General features: G+C 38.3%; 1 protein-coding gene across 2 annotated transcripts; it reads left to right on the top strand.

Annotated features, from left to right (window-relative positions):
• LOC111579045 (midkine-B-like) lies at window positions 1–21620 on the top strand. 2 transcript variants are annotated; one of them, XM_023286116.3, is made up of 5 exons: window positions 1–112; window positions 12201–12280; window positions 16412–16579; window positions 19294–19455; window positions 20981–21620. In XM_023286116.3, exons 1-5 carry the CDS (start codon window positions 18–20, stop codon window positions 21007–21009), a joined length of 534 nt encoding a protein of 177 aa, XP_023141884.2. In that variant the 5' UTR covers window positions 1–17; the 3' UTR covers window positions 21010–21620. The 2 variants fall into 2 exon arrangements, with proteins under 2 accessions (XP_023141884.2, XP_054864688.1); XM_055008713.1 differs by lacking the exon at window positions 1–112 and adding an exon at window positions 173–177.
• Window positions 21621–25078: the final 3458 nt, after the last annotated feature.

Below are 25078 nucleotides of genomic sequence, written 5' to 3'. Positions count from 1 at the left end.
GGGCTAATGCAACCAGAATGAACTGGTTTGGGAGACAAAGCTGGGGTTGGGAGGAGACAGAAGCAACAGGAGACAGAAGTTTCCCTCAACTCTGCAACCGACCGGAGAACAAGTAAGTTCCAGTTCATCTTTTATGATTTATTCTGCTGTAAATAGTAAAAACCAACCGGAGAACAAGTAACTTCATCCTTTATGTTTTATTCTGTAGCTGTAAATACTTTAAATAACCTCCTTTATGTTTTATTCTGCTGTAAATAGTTTAAATAACCTCTGTCAGTGGTGTTTCATTGGTTCATTCTGCTCCGTAAGGTTTATTTATTTTATGGTGTTCATTTGTAAAAACAGATAAAAACTGTTCGTAAATTAATAAACCAGCACCAGTCGATTAATAAAGTTATCAGAAAACCTGATTGTGGATAATCAGTTAAAGGCAGATAGCTGTTCTAGTAATTAATCTGTTGGTTTAGTTTTAAAGAAAGACTTCCTGATTAAATCTGACAGAAAATGGTTTGGATTCAGTCTCCAGTCAGGAAGGACTTTTCCTGTGATCCTGCTTGTAGAACATAAATAATAATTCCACATTTCTCCAGAGCTCTGCTCTTCCTTTATATTTTTATTATTTATTACTGCTGGCTTTATTAGTCTTTATGGAATTGTCCCATTTCTGCACTTTCCCTCATCTCTACTTTAAAATACTGCAAGGAAAGCTCTTCTGTGTGCGTGTGTGTGTGTGTGTGCGTGCCTGCATGTGTGTGTGTGTGTGAAGTTAAATTAAAGGTAGTTCAGTTGTAATCCTGGTTCTCCAGCTCTCTGAAGAACAGTTAGAACCATTCAGCATCCAGCAGGACCTTAAACTCTGGAGAAGCAACGAGGAGTTAAGATGAAGATGCATCTGTCTTCATAGAGGAGAGGGAGGACCAAGAGGAACCTGACTACCCTCCACCTGTCCACTAGGTGTCTCTGTCTTTTCTGGGTAATCAGCTGATTGATCCACACCTGGATCCAGAGGCTCAGCTGATAAAACCTCCCTCATTATCCATCCCAGCTTCCTGCCAGGAGCTGCTTCATGGCTACAGTTTGGGTTTTTTTTAGTTAACATAAATCCATTTTAGTCACTATATAGCTGTAGTCTCCCTGTTTTGTTTTAGTTTTTTGAGCTCAGCTGTAACAAACGGAGGTTCATACACACCTGAGTATAACCAGTTTAAACTGGTGTGGTGTTACTGGGAGGAGACTGGTAATTATTTTCTAAATGAAGACAGCTGCTGTTGATCGGTGAGGCTGTTTAATCAGCGTTTACTGGAGAAGTCTGGTTGTTAGGAGACGATGTGTGGTGAGTGTTTCTGGAGTTTATAAATAACTAAAATAATTGTGTAATTTTCTCAGAGGAGAAGTTTGTTTTTGGTTCTGTAGCTTCATGGCTGTGGTTCTGTAGCTTCATCTCGCTGTGGTTCTGTAGCCCCATGGCTCCCCACTTCCTCCTGCAGAAACTCTAACAGTCAACCATAAACAGCCTTCTGACGGAACACTTTGCTTCATTTCACCACTAGTGAAGGTTCTTAACATATCTTTTTTTTTTTTTACAGCAGTCCTTTAAGTACATTGTTGAACTGTCTCCTGAGAACTACATTCCTGTAAAACTAAACTGCACTCAGTTGAGTTTTCAGGGAAACCCATTCTGTCACATTACATTTATTAATGATGTACCATGAATACATTCTAATCGCTGTATTTTTACATCTATTTATCTGCTTTACTGACTGAGAAAATGGTGCAGAAGACAATTTGGTGCCTCAGCCACTGGAAAACTATAGTAAAAGATTGGAAAAGAATTCTTTAGTTAAAGAGTTTTTGGGAGTCAGGGCTGTAATCATAGACTGAACATTAATTATAGGCTCAAAAGCTGCTTCCCGTTTCAGAATTTAATGTGGCAGTTCCTAAAACCTGCATTCTTACTAATAACCAGCAGGGGGCGACTCCTGGTTATATAAACTAATCAGATTGTATTAAAGTCTATGAAAAAATTACTGTTCTTCTCACCTGAAGTGCGACTGAAGTAAACATTTTGCTGATGAGTTTATGGTCTCAACAGTTAGTTTAGAGTCTACTTTAGTACAGGAGGATGCTCATTTAGTAAATTATGGTCGTATTTAGGTTAAAATGGACGATAAAGGAGAGTATGGTTTAGGGCGGGGCTGTTTGGTGATTGACAGGTTGCTGCTTTCATTTATTATATCAGATTTTTAAACGCCAAGAATCTGACTGATGGCCAAACTGTTGACCTGAGTCTCCACAAACCAAGGGCTGCTGGGTTTGTCTTTTAGGTTGAAATGTGGATTTATAGTTCAGATTCCAGCTGTCATGTAGATTGATTCAGTTTTAGTCACATAAATATCATGTTCAGTGTTTTCCTGTACTTGTTTGTGCTGTGAAGCAGGGTTTGGGGTTAATGAGGTAACTTCAGGGGTAAATCTGAGTTTTTTCTGCTCTGACTCTGGTTCATGGTGAAGCTAACTAATGCTGCTCATTTAACCAGCTCTGCAGCAGAAGATGTTCCAGATAACAGATAAACTCATCCTCAGATAGTCAGACGTTCTCCTGGGATGGTGAGAGATTTTAAAGTCGTGTTTCTGTGCCAAGAATACATGAGATAAACTCAGATCCTCAGTGGAGGAACTCCAGTCTTTCTCGCTTTATTTTTTCTCCTGTTAACAGGAAGTAATTTCAGAGCCATCTTATTGTACAGCGATGTAATCCTAAAACACAGACTGATAAAGCACTAAAGCCTCGTACTTGTTAACAGAAGATCTGCAGTAAGCTGTTCACTGGTCTGAATGATGCTTTTATTTGTTCTTTACTAAGACTGTTGAGCTGAAGGAATAAAACAAACTGTCTGAGACACTAGAACAGTTCACATCTAAACCATTTAATAGAGTATACACTAATTACAGTCAGATTATGCACTAATGATGGGAACTGATATTAATAAACATATTTATTACAGGCGTTAACACTGACAAGTAGCAGGGTCTTTTTTTTCTGGTTGTCTGTAGATCCAGTCAGGTCTTTCTTTCTCTTGATTCCCAATGGAATAAAACCAGCATCCATTCAGAATTCCAGTTAGGAAAATCAGGATATCATACCTGAAGGATGGGATGTTATTCCAAACACTGTGGGGTTGGAACGGATCAGATTGTTATTATTAAATGTTGTGGAAAAAGACACAAAGGGGATATATTCTGTATATTTATTCCCTAATACAGTTTGTTCTTCCTGTTGTTTGAATATTCTGGTCATCTGATGCCAACACTGACTCTTTTATGTGAATATCTAGATTCAGAAACGTGGTTGACCTAAAACGTTGATATTTAACACTTGTGTCGTCCTGCGGGTCAAAACTGATCCGTTTTAAAGTTTGAAAATGTGGAGAAAAAAATTTTTCACAGTGAAACTTCTGATGTCCACATTTTCAACATTTTTGGGAAATCTTTGAACATTTTTTGGTGGGGAAAAAAAGAAATGTTAAAAATGTTAAAAACATTCACAAAAAAAATCAGCCAAAATCCAGCGAATGTCGCTGGATTTTGGTTGATTTTTCTTTGAATGTTCTTAAAGAAAATATTAGAAGTTTTACTGATATATATGGAGTCACTTTAGATATTTTTAGGAATTTTTTTTAGAAGATTTTTAGGAATTTTTTGAAAATATTTACAAGATTATTTTGAAAGGCAAACTTTTAAGGAATTATTGGAATTTTCTTCCTGAAGGTTTTACAATTTTTCAGAAATTTGGGGAATTTTTTTGCTGAATTTTTTTCAGTTTTTTGGTGCCTGTAAATGAAGACAACAGGAGGGTTAAAGGATACCCAGGTGTGTTGAACTTGTTTTGTGGTCCAGCCTTCAGCAGTGAGTCTGTTTTGATAAAATCTCCATCCTGCTTCGTCTATGAGCTGCAGTCACCTGATGGACTGGCAGATACCTGGTACATACTTGGTAGATACTTGGTCCGTACCTGGCAGATACCTGGTAGATACCTGAGTGGAGTCAGAAGATGGTTTGGTGGCACTAAATGGTCTCAGTAGCATTTAAAGCTGTAATAATCTTACAGCAGCTGGTTTCTGATCTAATCCAGACTGTAGATTTATTGGGGCTGGATTTCACTGCTTTGGGTCGTCTTGGGTTACATTAAATCTGAAGGATGAACTGACTCTGAGATGACAGAATAAAGGAATATTAAATGCCACTGGCTATATCCTGATGTAATGTTGGTCATGGAGGAGGAGAACACGTCCATCAATAAAACACTCCAGTCAGTGAAGGAAAAGGAAAGCATTTGTTCAATCATTCCACTGGAAATAATGTCTCCTAGAACCAAACCCCACAGAAATCCTCCCTGGTCCGATTTAATGTCCCAGAATGTGCTTCAGGACTGATTTTACTGCTTTAGGACTGATCTCACTATGCTGCTGTGTTTTTCTGTCTGATGGCAGATGGACCTGTGGGCTCTGACAGAGAGAATCAGAGCAGAGAGAAGAGTCACTCCAGGGAGTTTAGATGGTTTGTTGACCAGGTTTTCCTTTCTGGCTTCCTTTCCTTCTGTCTGCTGCAGACATGCATGGATTTCAGATCTTTACGTTATATTTCCTTACCTTTGGTTTTCACTAAATGACTGATATCAAAGCCCTCCAACAGGCTGGTACTTTTCCACATTAGATTTCAGAACAATTACCTTAAATTGTTCCTGATAACAGATTAACACTGCATAAATCAGAAGGTTTTCCATCAGGACGAGATGAACAACGCTGCTGTGTGACGATATTTTTAGATTTACACTCGAATGCTCAAATACAGAGTCCTGTAGAAATAAACGGCTGGTTTTAGCCCAGTCACTAAAATATCCACATATTTTAGCCAGACAGGATAAAGTGCTACGGTCTGGTCTAATATCTGGTCTGATTTAATATCTGGTCTGGTCTAATATCAGGTCTGGTTTAATATCAGGTCTGGTCTAATATCTGGTCTGGTCTGGTTTAATATCTGGTCTGGTCTCATATCTGGTCTGGTGGTTAATTGGGATATTTAAGGCCAAGTATGTGAAATGCAGAAGATCGTCAAACAAAATATATATATATGTATATATATATATATATATATATATATATATATATATATATATATATATATATATATATATATATATATATATATATATATATATATATATATCATATCTGATCATTTGATCAGATATGAGAATCATCTAAACCAGGAGAGTCAAACTCATCTCAGTCCAGGTTCAACATTCAGCCCAGTCTGATCTGAAGAAGGCCGGGCCAGTAGAATCACAGCACAATAACGTCTAAATAACCAAGAAAAAATGCAAAATGAGAAACAAAGGGTTAGGGTTAAACACGAGAAACAACAAAAGTCAAACAAAAAAACACAAATAACAACAAGACAAAATATTACAAAAACGAAACACAAAACAACAAAATGAGAGACACAAAAGACAACAAAAGGAGACAAAAAATTAGACAAAAAAGTTACAAAGCTACAAAAAAATGACAAAAGTGAGAAACAAAACGACCAAAAAATAGACAAACAATGCAAGTGAGACAAAAAAAAAAACGCAAACCAACATAGCGCTATACAAAAGAACGAATAAAGTGAAAGACAAGATGACAAAAATAAGACAAAAAAACTAGTGGTGGACGCGATTAAAAATTAATCTAATTAATTCAGGCGTTGTAATTAATTAATCGCAATAAATAAAATTGTGGTTGACAGTTGAATCAATGAATAGACATATACATGTTTATAATTTAAAATTTATGTAAAAAAAAGGAAAATAGGACATATAGAAAAAAGTGATTTTGATGACTTAAAGCCTGAATTTAGGGTTAGGGTTGTTTTTCCACTGTATGGCACATAAAATCAGCATAAGTAGTTCAAGGAGCTTCAGAAAGTTGAAAATCCACAGATTCATTCTGTTTTCATCTTTTCTGGGTCTGATAAATGGTGTAATTTTGATGGTTCTTTTTATAGGAATATCAATTTTTATTTATGTAATTTTTTATAAACAAAAAGTTTATAATTAAGTTATTAAAAGAGATATTTTTGTTGTTTAGGTTTTTCCTCCTCCAAGGAGGCAGAGCCTCGATGGAGTAAAAACTTAAACCACAAAAATGTTTCATTTCTATTTATCTGCATTTTTCATCTGTCTGCTACATTCACAGATTACTGCAAATCTAAGTGCAATTATAGTGATTTTATTCAACATTTTAAGACTTTCTGTAAACTCAAGCACTGTCTAGAAAAGTGGTCTATTATGGGATGGCTACACCGTTAGCATGACTCGTAGCTAACATTAGCTCTGGTGCTAACAGCAACATGTTTTACATGTTTTCAAAAATATAGCTAAAATATAGTAAACTACAGTAAAAAATATAACAAAAAAAACACTAAAAGTCAGCTCTTTCCAGCTAGAATAGTCATTTACAACATTAACAGTGTCTCCATTGGATTTATCATTCATTTCATGTGATCTTTATATCTTCAGTAAGGACATTTCTAACCTTCTGACTGGTAGAGTATCTATAGCTCTATTAGAACATCCACATCCAGCCTTCAGTCATTCCAGATGTGTTCAGTCAGCAGCTGTATTCTGTCACAGACTGGCCTTTAAAATGATCAAATGCTTCACATAAAATGTCCCATCATGTGTCCGTCCTTTAGCAGCTCTGTTAGCTGTCAGCCTGATACCTGCTATGGATCAACAGACTACTGCTGGGTAGGACTGTAGTGGACTGATGCTCTCTAATGGTGGCCTGTGGTGTTTTTAGAGAAAGCAGGTTGATTCTGAGAGCTTTCTGATTGTCAAGATGAAGGTTTCCTCATAGCTTCGAGTTAGGACTTCAAAGCTGCTGGTGCAGGTTCCTTTCTGTCAACTTTTAGCACCAAACCCTGATCCTCACCTCCTCACGTCCTCACCGGGCTAAACATCCAGAAGTCCCTCAGGATGAAGATCTTCAGGTCCGTCTGGTGATGCCTCTCAGTGAGGAGCTCAGCTTCCTGCAGCTGTTCTTTCAAAGTTTCTCTCATTTTCCTGCACTGATTGTTAAAAATCTTTTGATTTTCCTGCAGGGAGGCATTCTGAAAAGACTTCTCTGTGTGGACTCAGAAAACTCAGACATATTTAATAAAAACAGATTTTATTTCATACAAAAAGGCCCAAGAACACGTCAGAGTAGAAGTAAATCCCACATAGTTAAAGTCAAAGTGAATCTGACTGGAGTTCCCAGATCACAGCTGGCTGGAGTTTTAAAGCATAGAGGGCAGAGGATGGGTTTCTGAGGACTGAAAGGTGTGAGAGGAACCAGGTTACTGAGGGCTTTGGATTGGAATGAATCTGTAGATGAACACGAGGTGTGATATGGTTGGAGGAGCTGTGGATGATTATGATCCAGTGGAGAAGTTTAAATGGGAACAGCAGCGAGGACGGCGTTCCAGGATTCAGTGTGAGATATGAGCTGAATGAGGAGGAGGCTGGAGATATGGGATAGTAGTAAAGCTCAGGAATGCTCCTTCTGTTATTTTATGGTGTTAAAAAGGTTGAATAGTTTTTATTTATCAGTTTTTCCACCATGTCGGAGTCGAAGCTGAAGCTTTAGTCAGTTACAGTCGCAAGATTTGAATGAACAACAGCTCTGATTCTCCATAAACTCGTCTCTGATGAGCTCCTAGCGTTCCCTTTCTAACAATCTTATCCACTACAGCACCTGCCAGTACTGAACACTGTTTAAGGGCTTTACTGGACTGATATCCAATGAGAAGCTGAGTCAGGCACCGCAGATATCTGGAACTATTCTGTGGACCAGTCCAGGCTGAATTACAGAGAACTGACTGGAACTGTGGTCAGGATGATGCTAGGACCATTCCCCATGATGCTGATGATCTGTCAGATGTTGATGATCTCAGTTAGATGTTGATGATCTCTGTTAAATGTTGGTTATATCTGTTAAATGTTGAAATGATTGCAGTAGGTGCTTCTGAATGGGGCATTGGTTTGAATGTTGCTGCTGCAAAGGATTGTGGGACGACTTTATCTGCTTTCCTCTTGTTAAGGATTGTCTAATGCATCCTGAACTGAAGGAGATGAGAGAAGAAGCAGTGAAGCACCTTTTCTTCACATTTAGAGGATTCATCTAGTTCCTATCCTGGCTGCAAGGTTCAGTCAGAAACTTTCCTCAGCAATAAACAGGGTTACTGTTAGTGTTAGTGTTGGGGTTAATGTTGCAGTTAGTGTTGAGGTCGGGAGACGGTTGAGTCCAGACATGGGATGCAATCGGCAAGAAAATGCATTGAACTGTCTCTTCATGTCCTTCATATGTTATTTTCTGATCCCAGGTTGGAGAAGGAGGTTCTCGTAGTGAAACCACCTTCTTTACTGAATAGATCAGGTTTCCATCAGTAACCAATCCCTGATACTCGTATTGATTTAAATAAAGAAGTCAGTGGGTTGGTGTCTCAGTAGTCGGGTCGTTCTGCCTCAGTTCACTGATTTCTGACCGTCTTCAGTTTGACAGATTATTTCAAAATAATTGTTTGAGTAGACCACGTGTAAAGTCTGGAGTTAGAGGAGACATCAGTTTTTGAGTTAAACATTCTACAGAAGGTGGTCGTCCCAATCTGTGGAACACTGGTTGTTTATGGTTGTTTGAAGCCCTAACAGTTTAAAACCAGGATTTTTCTTTGAACACAGTGATGATATTATAGAACTCTTCCAGTTGGGACACTATTGGGATGATTTCACCATCAGACCTGCTAACTGATTGTCCTAATATCGGCCATAAATGCAGAACATGTAACTTTAATATATTTTTCTAATAATCCACACCTCTGACTGGGACCAGACTCATACAATCAGCCTCTTATGATGAAAGATAAAGGTTTTATCACTGGTGGAATAGCAATATAGATAGACACATTGACGTTTTTTGACCATATTTGCACCATCATTTAACTGGTTTGTATTCTTCTATCAAAGCAGGGTTGAACCATTAAAGACCACATACACATATCAATCATCCAGCTAAATTTCAGGACTCCAGTTGCATTATTTCTCTAGTTATGGTGCTTTAATTATTCCAACACCAATCGGTGCAAAGAAAACAGCACAAAAACAGACGTGGCACCAAACTAATGATACCTATGAGGCCAGATTTTCAAACAACTCAACACAAAACAAAAAAGAGGCAAAAAATTAGGCAATAAAGTTACAAAGCAACAAAAAATGGACAAAAACAAGACAAAAAATTACACAAATGACACAAATGAGACAAGAAAACACAAAAACAACACACAAAACAACAAGTAAAGCAAAACACAAAATGACAAAAATAAGACAAAAAAACACAAACGAGACAAAAAGGAAACACAAAACGACAGACATGAGACAAATGACAAACGTTAGGCAAATTAAAGACATAAAAAAACAACAAAAACAGACAAAATATTACAAAAATGAGACAAAACTTCATTTCTAAACGGTTTGAGTGGTGGTGTAGTTGGGATCTAACTAAAGTGAAATCTCCTGTTTTCCTTCAGTGACAGATAAAGACTCTGTCTCTAAGCTGCTGGTTAACTGTGTGATCTGTATTCACATCTTGCTGTTTCTGTGTTTTTACTCTAATTAGCTGAGTTGTTTTTTCTTCTGAGAGGAGAATGAGGAGCATTTTGAAGATGCCGTTATTAACCTCTAACCTGATCAGGCTTCAGGTCCTCCAGATGAACACAGCAGTGATGACCTCCGACCTTCACCGGGAGCTTCATAGTTCCAGAAGGTTGGAGGAAGTTCAGGCTGATTGGTTTTATCGAATCAGTGTTTTAGTCCGTCATTAAATGAGTGATATTAATGCAGATACAGGAAAAGTAGCAGAAGTTTTATCAGCAGTGATTATCATGTTCAGCTTCTGTTTAAAACTAGAATCCTGATGACTGTGGTCTTGATGAAGATTTAAGGTTTTTTGCTGGAAAACGTTTGATTCCCCTCGCTGCTCCTTCAGCTGATCCTGGAGAAGCTCAGAGGTTTTCCTCAGGGGGAATCTGCTCTGAAGCTTTCCAGCTCCGGTCCCTGGACAGGTTGTTAGAGCAGCAGTGCATAATTACAGAAACGCTCCACAGCTTCACCACATCGCTGACATAAAGAGAAAAAACAGTAGAACTCTGACAGTCTGCATGAGTTTATTAGAGTTATGAATCTGGATTATGTTTATGAACACTGATGACCACAGGATGCATGCATGGTCTGGAAAAACCAGAAAGATCTAATATTATGCTGCTGCTTTTACATCTTAAAATATTGATCATTTATGTTCTTGCTTTATTTCACCTTTTGAACCATATCTAATTTTTCTCGCCTCATTTTTCTCTGCAATATAAAATCCTGCAGCTCTGTCGAAACAGAACAACCATGGATGGAAGCAGAGAACTCAGATGAGTGTTTAGTGCAGAATGAGACACTTATAAATCATAAAAAAGACAAAAAAGATATTGCATTTCTTATATTATTCATGATACAACAATCAAAAAAACCCTGAAATCAACATGAACAACAGTTTTTCAGTGTTGTCGTTATTGGAAAAAGATGTGGGTTCCACATGTTCTGTGACAGATGGAGGTTTATTTCCTCGTTTACAACCTGACTCTACATTGAACACTTACTCTAGAAAGGCGTTTTTACCTCTACAAAGACGTTTTTACCTCTACATAGATGCTTTTACCTCTACAAAGACGTTTTTACCTCTACAAAGATGTTTTTACCTCTACAAAGATGTTTCATCTTGCTGAATGTATCTCCAGCATCTTACTCCTCTGTTCACCATTTCTGAGCCGTGCTGCATTTATTCATCGTCGCCAAACACGTTTTATTTTCCTCTCAGGATCTCCTGTCATCTCTTTTCTGCACAGTTCATGTGAAAATGCTCTAATCTTGGTCATGTCACTGGTTACAGACGTCATTTTACTGAGGAGCAGAAGGTTTATGGTTTATTACTGGATCCCGTTCGAGAGTTAAATTAGATGTGAAATGATACAAAATAATCACAGTTTTTGCTTATTTTGGAGCCATAGCTCATCCCCAGGCTGCCCTAAAGTTCCAGATCTTTAGATTTTCTCTAATAAAACACACATTTTAAACCTGCTGGTGGGTTTTGTGGGTTCAGGGGATTGAATAGTTTCCAAACCGTTTGATTCCTCCTCAGAATAAAGCAGACTATTGTCACTATTATTGGATCACCCTGTCTCTGAGGTCTTTGGGTGATTCAGTGGATCAGGGATCCTAAAGCTAATGACTGTTAATGATGTCTGGATGGCTCCCAGTCACACATTCATGGGTTGAGTTTGTGATTTTTCTGGTCTCTAAATGTGGTATTCAGAAAGACATAAAGCTTCACAACAAGCAGAACCCTACAGGAGTGACCTAGATTCCAGCTCTGTCTGTTTATTACCGCTCACTGCACTTTCTGTGACTGATCTGAGGGTCTAAAACCTTGGAAATCCCTGTTTTATACTTAAATGTAATGGTTTACTTTTTAATAATGTATTTCTGAATGCAGTTTGTGGTAATATCAGGCCAACAGAGAGCATTAGAAGGACTCTAACTGTCCACTAAAGCAGCGTGAAACCCTCCAAATGAACTTGTAGCAGCTTTGGAGATCTAAAAATGAGAACTGAGCCCTTTGAACATGCAACCGGAATGCAGCTGACAGCAGAGAACAGCATGTCTGATATGTTCATTCTTTAAAGTGAGCCTGTATGACTGGAGGCTCCGACAACAAAAGATCCTCTGATGACTGACGGCTGATCAGCTCAACCTGTTTCAACTGTTTCATGTAAACCACTGATAGAAGTACGACACTAAAGAAAATAAGATCAGCGTCTTCTAAAACTACCAGTGATTGCTGCGTTGATCGTCAGACAGATTCCTGGACCAGATGAGGCCGGTTGTTCAGCTGCTGTCCAGATTTATTTACAGATTTCTAAAAGTTGCATTCATACAGAGATGTGGTTACAGAGCCGCCGCTGGTCCCCAGTCGGGTTGTTATGAGCTGCAGATAATGATCCACATGTAATAACCTCCAGCTGCAGGTCAACTCTTAATGCTTCACCAGCTGTGATGTGAACCTTTGTGTGTTCCTGCAGCATGAAGGCCGAGATGCTGCTGCTGCTGCTGGTTGCCTTCATCAGCATCCAGACTGTAGCTGGAGGGAAAAACAAGAAAGGTACCAACCTGATGTTTCTCTATGTCTTTATTTGTCTTCTTGTTATCTAAATGTTTTACCACAACTGAACAACATGTACTGTCTTTATGTACTAAACCTCCAGGTTTAACAATAAATGTAAATAATCATATACAATAATCATAATGTCACCATAGTCTTTTTTCTTCCACTGTTTGTACATTGAAGTGCTAATAAGAATTATTAAGTGTGTTGTTGTTTATTGATTCATTCAATAATTCAACAAAATCACTTTCTCAATCCATTTTTTTAATCTCATGCAGTCATTTAAAAGTTTGTGACGTATTCATTCAATTTTATTCATTAATATGGCACCAATTTGCAACATAATTCATCTCAGTAGATTTTACATCCGGTCAGCACCTTCCAGTATCATAATAATAATAATAATAATAATAATAATAATAATAATAATAATAATAATAATAATAATAATAATAATAATTATTATTATTATTATTATTATTATTATTATTATTATTATTATTATTATTACTATTTATTTATTTATTGGCACCTTTGAAAACACCCAAGGACACTGTACAAAGTAAAGAAAGTTAAAACACATCCATATAAAACTTAAAGCTGTTGTAGGATTTCTTAATATATGTTTGTAAGGGTTAAATAGTTTCTCCACCAATTATAACTGTAAGATTATTCATAATGTTTCTCCACCAGTAGAAGAATGTAGGATAAATGTTTGCTTAAATGGGGTTAAGAGTTTTTATGCAGAGTTATTACATAGTCCACCTGATATTCGACCAGCGAAGTATTTAGATTAGACCAATATAATAATGCAGCACATGAAACACTTCTTGCTGCGCTGTCAAGCAGAGCTTCAGGAAATGTAAGGGGAATTATTTAGCTTGACAGGTTCTGTATAAAATTGAGGTAGCTGGAATCTATACAAGTTAGGGACCAAAATGTGAGCAACAAAAAACTTGAGGCACTGAACTTATATTTATGTACATTTACTAAACTAAGCTAAACAATAACAACAACAATAACACATTCAGATGAACAACGACAACACAAAACAAATAAGAGGGTTCAATGTGAATGATGGGAAAAGAACGGAAGAGGACACAATATTTTAACGTAGCACTACTGGGATTAATATTACGCTTGAAATATGGTGTTCTGAGGGAAAGGGGATAATAGATCACACCTGAAAGCAGCCGTCAGTTTTGTAGTAGGCTAATTTGTTAGCCTGTAAATTTTATCTTTGAAAAGATAATTTGAGAAAGTCGCACCAAGTTCCAGTGACTGAAAGGTACCTGCGTGCCGTGGTGATGATGATGGTGATGGTGATGATGCTGCCTCAGTGGATGGTCCGGTCGGCCTTTGTTGATGTGGGTCAGAACAGCGGTGGACAGAGTGGAGCCTCGGAGTCGGAAGAACTCTAGACTTTGATGGTAAGGGATGACTCATCAAACGGAGGACTCTTAGTGGTGCTTTCAGATGTGGTCTTTTAAAGTGGACCTTCACATATCATTAACTCAGCAGGGGTCTGGTACTTCCTCCGTCAGGGAGGGCTGATGTCCAGATGTCCCTCACAGAGTTACATTTTCAGGTAATTTTTGTGGTGTCTGTAACTCCAAAAATATTGTAATTTTGTGAACATGATTTATCTAGGTGTATTACTGACAGACGGGATCAGAATGATACCAAATATGATCATATGAATGACAGACATGTTACGAATTATCATATTGATACTAATCAGGAGGAATAAAAGATTAAAGGCAAGGCAAGATATGGATTGACCATGAAGTTATTGAAGAGTTCACTTGTTCTGTGAAATGGATGTACATAAAAAGGAGTTCAGTCCAGAATTGTGAAATGATTGTCTTTGTTGGTTCTGATATGAGTTCAGAGTTCCTTGTCAGTGAGTGGAATGCCTTTGAAGTTGTCATCTAGGTTCCTGAGCCTCCCTTCAATGGCTCAGGAATCAGTCTGAATGCGTATTGGCAGCCATTTGGTCCTGATAATGGATGGTGCTTTCCAGCTGATTCGTCACTTTGCATCCTCATACCAGATCTGGAAAGTGTCTTGCCTGCAGTGTCTTGGTGTCTCGGCTCCACTGATCAAAGCCAGCCTCGTCTCCAACCTGTGGCTGTGAAGATGTTAAACCCCAGGGCAGGAAAGGGACAGACAAAATCTGTTCTTGTCCTGTTCCACTGTGTAATAATATCTGGTGGATTCTACAATGTAAAAAATTTAAAAGAAGGAAAATTGTCACTTTTAAAAACAGAAGAGAAATTAGCAGAGCAGTGGAAGTCAACAGGGGGATGGAGGGATGGAGGAGGTTGATGTTATGGAGATGGACGTATGGGTGATGGAGGGATGGAGGAGGTTGATGTTACAGAGATGGACGTTTGCAGACTGAGGGATGTTACTGATGTAGGTTTGGAATGAAGACGACACCCAGAGTCTGGACCTGAGGGGAAAAAGAGGAGATGTTGATGGTGAAACTGTAAGCTTCAGCGAGGATGGATTTGGAGCGGATGAGGAGAACCTCATTTTTATCACTGTTGAGTTTGAGGAAGTTGGAGGAGAACCAGGATTTGATTTCCTGGAGACACAGCGGGAGGTGGAGGTGGGTTTGGTATAAAGGTAGAGCTGGGTGTCGTCTGCATAGAGGTGAACCTGAATGTTGTAATTATGGAATATATGACAGAGGGGGAGGAGATAAATGATGAAGAGGATGGGATCCAGAACAGAGCCTTGAGGAACACCAGAGGAGAGAGGTAAAGACAAACCCAGAGGTTGTGACTGAGCAGCACATGGAAGCAATGAGGGGAAAATAACTGGATTTATCGGATGAAACCTACAGACAACAAGCAGGAAAAAAGCTTTCAGTTCCTCTGCCCCCTCTACTTGGAATGCTCTCCAATCTGAACTGAAAGTGTCAAAATTTGTTTCATTTTAAGCCTTCCGCTCTATCTGAAGATATCGACAACAGAAAACCTTCGAACACGTGTTCTTAAATTGCTACTGTAAAAATAACTCCTGTACTTTATGTATTTAATATTTTATTTTTTGTTGTTGTTGTTATCTGTCTGTTTTTTGTTTACTTTGATGTTTGCTGCTGCCTCTCTCGGCCAGGTACCATCTCAGTGGGTCTTTTATCTGGTTAAATAAAGGTTCAATTAAATAAACAAGTAATGAGACGATAAACACCAGACAGGTTGGTCGTTGGATTATGTTCATTTTGTCGTTTCTTACTTTAGAATTGTGTTACTAATCAGGTACATGTCAGCAAGGTAAAACCATCCTTTCCTTTCTTAGTTGTCGGTTTAAAAGTAACGCTGTTCTAAAGACAGGTTGGTGACGCCAGTAAGTGTAGCAGATAGAGAGGAAACAGCTCAAACTACTGGAGCGAATCCCCAGAGTTACCGACATGTTCAAATAAAAACATGGAGAAAAAAAGAGGGCAGAAGCTTTATAAGACGTCCTCCAGCAGTCTGAAACTACAGCAGCAGAACTAAGGACTGTACAGGGTCACATAAACCAGCCTTAACTATGAGCTTTATCAAAGAGGAAAGTTTTCAGCTTAATCTTAAAGTAGAGAATTCAAACTTGGAGCTGGTCCCTGAGGAGAGGAGCTGACAGCTAAAACCGCCTGTTCTACTAGAGGAGCAAAGACCTCTGCTGGGATCAGCTGGAACTACGAGGTGTTTAAGATGCGATGGAGCTTCTTTATTAAGAGAGTTTTAACTCTGTTCTTGACCTTACGGGAGTCATTGAAGAGGATATGTTAGAAATAGGATCTGAGTTATTGAATCATCCTGATAATAAGGTCAGCCTTGAAATGCGTGTACATGCTGGAGGCTGGATGTATTTTATTTCAATATTACATCAGCAGTTCATAGGAATCACAACTGTAGAGATTAATAGATTAAAGAGGCTGTGGCTCACATGGACACCAGCTTTCATACTTGTGTCTGGTGGAAGTTAGTGTCTGTCTGATTTGTTGGTTCAGCTCTCAGTGACCTGAAGTCACCAGCAGACTGAAACGTTCCCTCAGCTGGACTGGCATTGATTGGACTGCATGTTAGAGCTGTGTATGTCTGAAATAACAAGTTAATAAATCTTTATCTCTGTCCTCAGAGAAAAACAAACCCTCGGATTCCGGGTCAGAATGCTCCGACTGGCGCTATGGCAACTGTGTCCCTAGCAACGGGGACTGTGGAGCTGGCTTCAGAGAGGGGTCATGTGACCAGCAGACCAAGAAGATGAAATGTAAAGTGCCCTGCAACTGGAAAAAGGACTTTGGAGGTAAAACACTCACACAGACAGGCAGACATATCTCCACCTCATAGAGTCACTGACTTACACTCATTCGGTCATTAGCGCTGCTTGGCTAAAGCTAAGCTCATCTTAACCTTCCTAACCTTAAACCGAGTCTGGATATTTAACATTTTACTGTATTTGAACTTACAGACTAAGTCAGTCCTCATAATGGGACTATATAACAAAACTGATGTCCTTTAGCACAAAAAATACAAACTCAGACACCTCAAATATGGGAAAGAACACTGTGGAGATTTCAAATCATTTACAACCTGTTCATCCAAAACCTTCATCAGACAAACTGCTGACACTGAAAGAGAATACAGAGGAAACAACCTCACTCAGAAAAATAAAGGTGCTGCCATAGAAGAACCAGTTTAGTTCCATCAAAGAACACTTTTGAAAGAAATTTTTTAACCCTCGTGTCGTCCTGTGGATCAAATTGACCCGTTTTGAAGTTTGAAAATGTGAGGGAAAAAAATATTTTCACAGTGAAAGTTCTGATGTCCACATTTTCAACATTTTTGGGAAATTTTTAAAGATTTTTTTGGTGGAAAAGACGAAATGTTTAAAAAAAAAAAAATTCTTCAGAACATTCACATAAAAATCAACCAAAATCCAGTGAATTTCGCTGGATTTTGGTTGATTTTTATGTGAATGTTCTTAAGAAAATAGAAGTTTTACTGATATATATATGTAATCACTTTAAATGTTTTTAGGATTTTTTTTTTTTTTAAAGATTTTTACTCATTTTTTGAAAATATTTACAATTTTTTTTTGCCAAATTTGGGGGATTTTTTAATATAAAAGTTTTAAGGGAAACTTTTAAGGAATTATTGGAATTTTCTTCCTGAAGGTTTTGCAAATTTTCAGAAATTTGGAGATTTTTTTTGCAGAATTTTTGGATTTTTTTCAGACAAGGAAACGATATATTTTGGTGCCTGTAAATGAGGACAACAGGAGGGTTAAAGAATCCCCAAAGGTGCCTCAAACAACCATCAAAAAATGGTTCCTTTTGATACCCTGATCCAAAGAACTGGTTCATTAAGGATCTATTTTCCAGATAGATGTTTGGGGACACACCTGATTCTGTTTTGATGTAACTTTATACACGTTTGGGTCATTTTTAGCAAGAAAAAAATTGCAAATGAAAGAATTTGCAGCATTTCTCAGTCCCTTCCTTTAGAACACATTCAATATTTGGGGTTCTCGTTGTTTTCTGTTGCTTTAAAGACCAAATGAATAATTGATTAATTGCTAAAATAATCTGCGGAACACCAAACAAATAATTTCAAATAAAAATAAAGACTCTTTGGTACTTTAAAGAACCACAGAAAGTATGAGAAAAACCATTTCCTAAATACAGAACAGGCATTTTTCCTTGGATTGGTATTTGGTGATGGTTGTATGAAGGGTACTTTGATGGAAGAAACCTCCTGGTTCTTGGGAGGTGTGGAGAAACAGAGCTGAGCAGGTCTGAAGCTCCAGGTAATCAGTCCTGATGTCTACCAGGTGGTTCTGGAGTTCAGTCTTCATCCAGCTGTGATCAATAAGATCTACACAAATCATCTCCTTACACAGAGTCCATCACCAACCACCAGAGGACAGAACAACAGTCACAGTAGATTCAGAGTTGGTTAAAGTGTCTCTCAGTGTGGACTTCTCATTGTCTAAGCAGATAATTATTCTAATATTCCTCCTATTCCACAGTTTAAACATCTTCTGTAACATGAACGTCACCTAGCTGAGCAAAGTCATGAAGAAAAATTAACTAGTTCATGACCGATCTAGTTTACTTGTCGGATGAGTTCTTTGAAATCAAGTGTAGTTTGAATGAGGAGATCCAGATTAGTGAGAATATTTAGCTGGAGGAGAAAAATGTAGTCAAACTCAATAATAGTCAAGTCTGGAAGAAACAAATTTATGGATCAAAGTTCTGATGAAATTCTGTGTGAACTTTAGAGCTGATATGAGATTCAAAGTGATGGGAGTTTGCCCTGAAACGTTCTGAAAGAATACAACCATCAACACTGAGAATGAAGCTTTAAATACAAGTTGGTGTGTTTCTGGTGAAACTATGATTTCCAATTTGAATATGTGTTCACCATTATAAAGGAAAAAGATCTAAAAATATATCTTCTGGACACTCAAAGGTGGAAGTATTAATGATCTGATGTTTCTCTTTAACTGTGCAGTTTCTGCCACTGATGGATTATTTCTTTAAAAAGTTCTTTGTGGATCCACCTGCTTCTGTTCTGATAATAGAACTTGACAATCATTGATGTAGCAATTCAATTTCATTTATATAACCCCAACTACAATCCAAATTGTCTCAAGACGCTTTACAGAACCCATATACCTGAACCTCCAGAGCATCCCAAAGGCAACAATCATTCCAAGAGACGACCTCCTGAAGCTGGTTGAGATGTTAGCATCACTCAGGTAAAGCTGTACTCAAGGCAAACAGGGAATACACTCAGGAATCTAAAATATGAAACATATTTTGCATTGTTTCACTTTTAAAATCTCCAGTATTGTCCTACACTGCAGAAAAACACAAAATTAAAGAAGAACCCATGAGTGAGTCAGCGTGTCCAAACTAGAGAAAAGACCTTCTGGATTCCAATTCTCAAACAGCCAATCGACATCCAATGAAAGCTGCTCTGATTGTGTTGACTTGTTTTCTGCTTGTCTTTCAGCTGACTGCAAGTACCGGTTTGGTAGCTGGGGAGAGTGTGATCCAACCTCCGGCTCACGGACCAGAACAGGGACTTTGAAGAGGGCTCTTTATAACGCGGAATGCCAACAAACTATTTTAGTCTCCAAACCCTGTCCTGGAACACCCAAGACAAAAACCACAGGTTAGACTCAAGAACAAACTGTCTGGAGCTCTAGAAGCCACATTCAGGTATTTGACACCTGGTAGTGCTAGAAGTCAAAGCATCGCTAAAGTTTGTCCAGTTTACCCTGAGGGGGTCACAGATCTCTGTCCCAAAGGTCATGATAATTCATCCAATAGATGTTTAGACATTTTACTAAGAACCACGTAGATTCACCAAGAACAGTGAGTGGGACGCATCCTCCGTCCACCATTAGTGTCTGTACCAAATGTCATTTCATATAGCAGATATTGATCTGTTTCATGGGATTAGTAAAATTATTTGACCTGCTGGTGGCACAAAAGTCATTTAGATTCACCTGCACTCAATGAATACAGAATTTTGTGGAGATCAGTTTAATTTCCACAAATGTCAGCCTCATGGTGGTGCCAGATGAAATGTCAGTGGATCTCCAGTTATTAGGACTCATCTCTCAGGACAATTAATGCCTGGACTCATTCTCATGGTAGTCCTTTGTAGTTATTGAGACATTGACAGTGCCAGCACTTATTTTTATCTTATCTGGGATTCATACCAGTCTGATCACATATTTTTAAGACATCTCACTCTCCTGATCTGCTGCTAGTACAGCTAAAACTCTGTTAAATCACGGTTAGTTTACTTTTCTTAAATATACAGTCTACAGTCATCCGCATATAGACAAATTTGCTGGTGCCTCGGTTCCACTGTTGTTTAAAAAAATTGCACATTTTTTCCATTTTCAATGGTCATTAATTAAAGATGTGGAATCTAATGGAGCCATTCAGTCATTTGGACCTGATAGAAACAATCCTGTGTTCAAATGTCGTGACTGTGGGAGGTTTATTTATGGAGATATTAAACCTAAAGGTGAGATGCTTTTTAAGGGTGAAATTACACAAATTCCCAGGTATGAAAACATATGAAATTCTCAAAAGTCACCAAAAATATTTGTACAGAACTTAGTTTTGGGTCCCAAATAACAGATGAGTGAACTCTGACCAACATGTGACACGGTGTGGCCTCATATTTCTAGAATTCTGCTGGTTTGACATAGACTGACCCGTTCTCTAAGCGGTTCTAATAGACTTTCTGCTGTGGTGGCAGCAGGGACCTGAAGGTGACGGATGTTGGCTCAGGAGAGGAGATATCTTAAAAATAACCGTCAGATTGATCTGAAAGGTGTACTGGATATTCACTACCCTCAGATGATTTTTGATTAAACCTCAGACTTGTACATGTCCACAGGTAGTTTAAAGAATTCTCTGTGGCACCAAAAAAATATTTAAAAAGATAAACTTTAGTATGTTCTAACCAGATGGAAGCTCCACTCCTCCTGCTGGGCTGAAAACACTTTAATCTGGTTATCTTTATTGCTTTGGAGTGCCTTTAGATTCTTCTATCTCCACTGTGCCTCTCTGAGTTCTAAGCTGCCTCTTTATTTTCAACTCTCACACATTTGAATAGAACATTTTTCATGTGCAGATGTGCATTTTGTGGATGAGTGTTATTTCTGCCTTTCTTCCAGGAAAGAAGAGAAAAGGGAAGGGGAACTAGAAGAGTCTCCAGAGAGTCTTCAGAACGACAAAGCAAACTTTAATTGTCTGAACCAGCTGGACGGTTGAACCAACACAGATAGAGCTTATTTCCATTCACACATTTGTCACTGTTCTCCGGGTTTCCTACATCATGGCATTTTTAAACAGATACGAGAAGTCTGGACTTTACAATAAATGTATAAAAATACACTAAACCTGTAGATTAGAACTGATAAAGGGAGAATGAATGCAACATTACACAATGTTTGTATTATAAATCTGCCTCTCCACATCTATGTTATGATAGAATTATTATAAATATAAAAACTTGAGTATCCAACATGTGACTCGTTAGTATAAAATCTCTCTGCTTTGGGTCATTTGATGTCGGCAGCGTTGATATACAAACTGAACAATCCAGTCAAGAATGTGTTCATTCCACGTATTCTAACCACCATAGTTACTTGTGGATGTCTTCTACTTTACATGTTGTTTAAACCATTTTCTGAGGACTTCACTAAATTTGATTTATTCTCCCATCTTCCTTCCAGTTAGAAACTTGATTTTTTGTCCTGTAGATGGATTGATGCTACTGCTTTCCTTTTATTAAAGTCTAAGAACACACTGTCACTTTTTTATTTGATTTTATTGGTTTCTAGACATGTAGGCACTGAAATGTGAAAAAAAAAAAGAAAACATAAAGACAAGTATCTTTCCACTCATGTGCTCATCATTCTCTCAACCTGCTTCATCACCTAGAATGTTCTTCCAACAGTCTTTAAGGTGACCATTTATTGGCTCATTTTCCTTCACGCTGTGCTTCAACTCATCGGAAACCATCTCAGCTGGGTTTAGGTCAGTGATTGTGGAATTAACGTCACCGGAGGCAGCATTTTGTCCTTACAGAGTCTGAATGTTGTGTCACTGCAGGTTCTTTAAGGTTGGACCCAAAAATCTCACATCTGAGAACCCAAAGATTCCCAGATTTTCACCCGTCTAGCGTCCATTCCTGGTGATTCTTGTTCTGAGCAATACATTTGTGGTTCCTAGACATCTACACTCTGTCTCTACTGTTATTTCTCTCTAAACAGATTTTATTTACAGTAGTGAAAAGTCTGCACTTTTATAGCATTTTTATATAAAACCTTGGCAGTACTCGTAGCGCTTTACAGTGTTTCTCATCCACACACATCGGTTCAGCGTCTTGCTTGAGGACACTTCATCTGGGCCCAATATTAACCTGATTAGTGGACAACCCACTCAACCACCAGAACCATAGCTGCCTGAACTGGACAAATGCATCCCAAACCAGGTAAAATAACTTACATTCTCACTAATATTAAGATCAGAAGAGAAGGCTGTGGACTGGAGTGTCAGTATGTAAATAAAATATACATTCTGGCGATGCTGAAAACAAAACCTAACGCTGGAGCACATGGATAGATAACACCAAGTTCCCTCTCTGAGAGGTAGAATACTTCCTGAATCAAGTCACATGACATGAACACCTGCTCAACTGAGAAAATTATCAAGAATGGCCACTAGGATGTGCTATATCAAACATAAATCTGTGAGAACAGACTTGTTTTTGTCGATGTACTATACTACGACATTTTCTTGACTATACTATCTCATATTCTTTAGGCTGAACTATACCACTACGTTTTTACAATGACATGCTGTACATGAAGTTCTTTTCACATCTTACACCATGACTTTGATTAACACTTCTTTGTAAAAGACTGTTTTCATATTTGAACATGATAAAATCCCTTTTCCTCTATTAAATCTTGGCCTAAATACATGGACCATAATCCAGCCTTCCAGTAGGGTAGTATTATACCTGATAGTTTACTGCAGTTGCACCGTAGTGGGACTCTCATTGTGTTTGTGGTAGTACAACTATTAGTATTATTTGTTTCTACTTAAAGCTGACCGTTTCTTCTCTAAAATGTAATTTGATGTCCCCTGACTTAGCCATCACTGTAGAACCCTCCATCAGTCCTGGTTCTTTCATATCCACACCTAGAGTCAGCTGGCTTTGATGTCGGTTAGAGAAGAAAGGCCTCATCAATAAATACAGTTTCCCTCAGCAATGATTTATTTCTACTGTCTTCATTCCATTCACTGATTCCCATTTGATTTGAGTTTCCCAACATGTGGCTAGGCTTTTTGTTTTTTTCACATTTATGTGATAATGAGTCGTCCAACCTACACAGAAGTAGCTTTAACTTCAGCAGCTTTATTTTCTCATAATTGTAAGTTTGTTCTGTCCTCATTTGAGGCTGGAATGTTTTTCATGCTTACCTGGTTTGATTCTGAAGTGTGCATTCATACATTTCAGTTCTACATTTGAATTTTACCATCATACAACCACTGCACCATAAAACACTTCCTCACAAACACTCTCCAACCACAATCAACCTTCTTATCGAAGAGAAACTAAAGCAAATTAGTAATTTATTGCAGCTACCCCCGTTTTTTAAAAAAAATCCCACCTGAAAAAGGAACATTTAATCAGGATTTAATCAGAAACAGCTGCAGCAGCGTGAGGTCAGAATGAACAAACCTTGGGCTCAGTGGATAGGAGACACTTAGGAGAATTAGTTTCCTTGTCCTTATCGCCGGGACAGAGTGGGATTTAAAAAAACTGCAGCAAACTGCTGTTTTTACTTCTGTTTAATCAGAGCTGTGATTTAGAGAGTAAATATCAGGTGATAATTTAATGCTACCTGTTCATAGTGTTACCAGGTGGCTGTTGACCTGCCATGCTTGGTGAGTTTTTTGAAAAAAACTGTGGACTTGATGTGTTTTTATGCCAGATATGGTGTTTATTCTGCCCCACAGACCTCCAGGGTGGAAGAGGTTAATATAAGTGTTCAAAAAATTATCCATAGACTCAACCAAGCAAATGTATTTTCAATTAAAAATATCATCTCTGCATTACTCACAGGTAAAATCCACCTTCACCAAGGACAGGAAGTGATGAACTGCATGTTTGTTAAAGCCAGAGGGCCTCAATGACACCTACACACCTTCTGTAATATCTGGTGTATCTCTTAATTAACTTCAACAGTAGATTCTGTTTGGAAGAAGAAGAACCACAGTTTTAACCTCTGCCTCTGTCTGTCCAAAACCTTCCAGGTTAGACTTCATTTATCTAATGTCTTCCTAAAATCTGTCCTAAAGATTGAAAGCCATGTTTAATCTGTGGAGGTAAAAATATTCTAGTTAATGAGATTTTCTCGTGTCCAGACTTTAGGGACATCCTGTAGATACTGTTTAAACAGGGACTGAGGACAGACAGCCTTTTGCTAAATAGTTTAATTTAAAAACAGTCACACTAGTTGGCTTATGGGTTTGTTCAAGACACGTCTGTAATGACAACCAACCCTACATCAGCACATATGGATCAGTATATGATCCGTTAAGTTGGTCTGAAATGTTCTACAGAGGCAGGAGAACCTGTGCAGTGCTCTTTGGAGGTGAGTTCTAGACTCTTTGGTGGGGATTTTAAGAAGTTTCTTCAGTGAGTCACCCCACACTCCCCGAGGTGCTCCGTAGTTTCTTCAGTCTGAGTTCTGAATGGAGCTTTCAGAGCCCTTCAGGGTATTTCCACTGTCTTTACTACTAAGCTCTTGTATTGGCTAATATTAGGGCGACTCAAACATGCTGTATCGTGGGTTTTTCTTTTCAGAACACTCTGGGGCAGACCTGGGCATCCTACGGCCGTGGGCCACATCGGCCCGCCGGATGACCCTGACTGGACCGTATGAGATCACTGGAAAATATTAAAACTCAATGCAAATATATATCATCGCAATACATGCAAGCAATACGCCTGCACTGCTTTTATTTTGAAAGGTCTGCTAAATTAACGTTTTTCGCGCGTGCTTTCCGTACTTAGCATAAGATTTATGCGCTGATTGGTTTGTTGGTTAGCTTCAGCCCAGGAAGATGTCGGCTAACGGCAAAAAAGAAAGATTGATTCCCAGTGCAGAGTTTTTAACAAAGCATGGACTTCCAAGTATTTCTTCACTGAAGTCAGAGGTAAAGCTGTGGGCTGGTTTGTGGAGAACAGATCGCGG

Source organism: Amphiprion ocellaris, chromosome 24 (assembly GCF_022539595.1).
Source record: "Amphiprion ocellaris isolate individual 3 ecotype Okinawa chromosome 24, ASM2253959v1, whole genome shotgun sequence".
NCBI classification, from domain to species: Eukaryota; Metazoa; Chordata; class Actinopteri; family Pomacentridae; genus Amphiprion; species Amphiprion ocellaris.
Note: the sequence above shows the minus strand (reverse complement) of the source record. Positions and strands in the feature narration are given on the sequence as shown.

Coding starts and splice junctions, on each gene's coding strand:
- LOC111579045 (XM_023286116.3), top strand. CDS start 18: ATGAACTGGTTTGGGAGACAAAGCTGGGGTTGGGAGGAGACAGAAGCA. Junction 12,281..16,411: donor TGGAGGGAAAAACAAGAAAG/GTACCAACCTGA, acceptor CTCTGTCCTCAG/AGAAAAACAAACCCTCGGAT. Junction 19,456..20,980: donor ACCCAAGACAAAAACCACAG/GTTAGACTCAAG, acceptor CCTTTCTTCCAG/GAAAGAAGAGAAAAGGGAAG.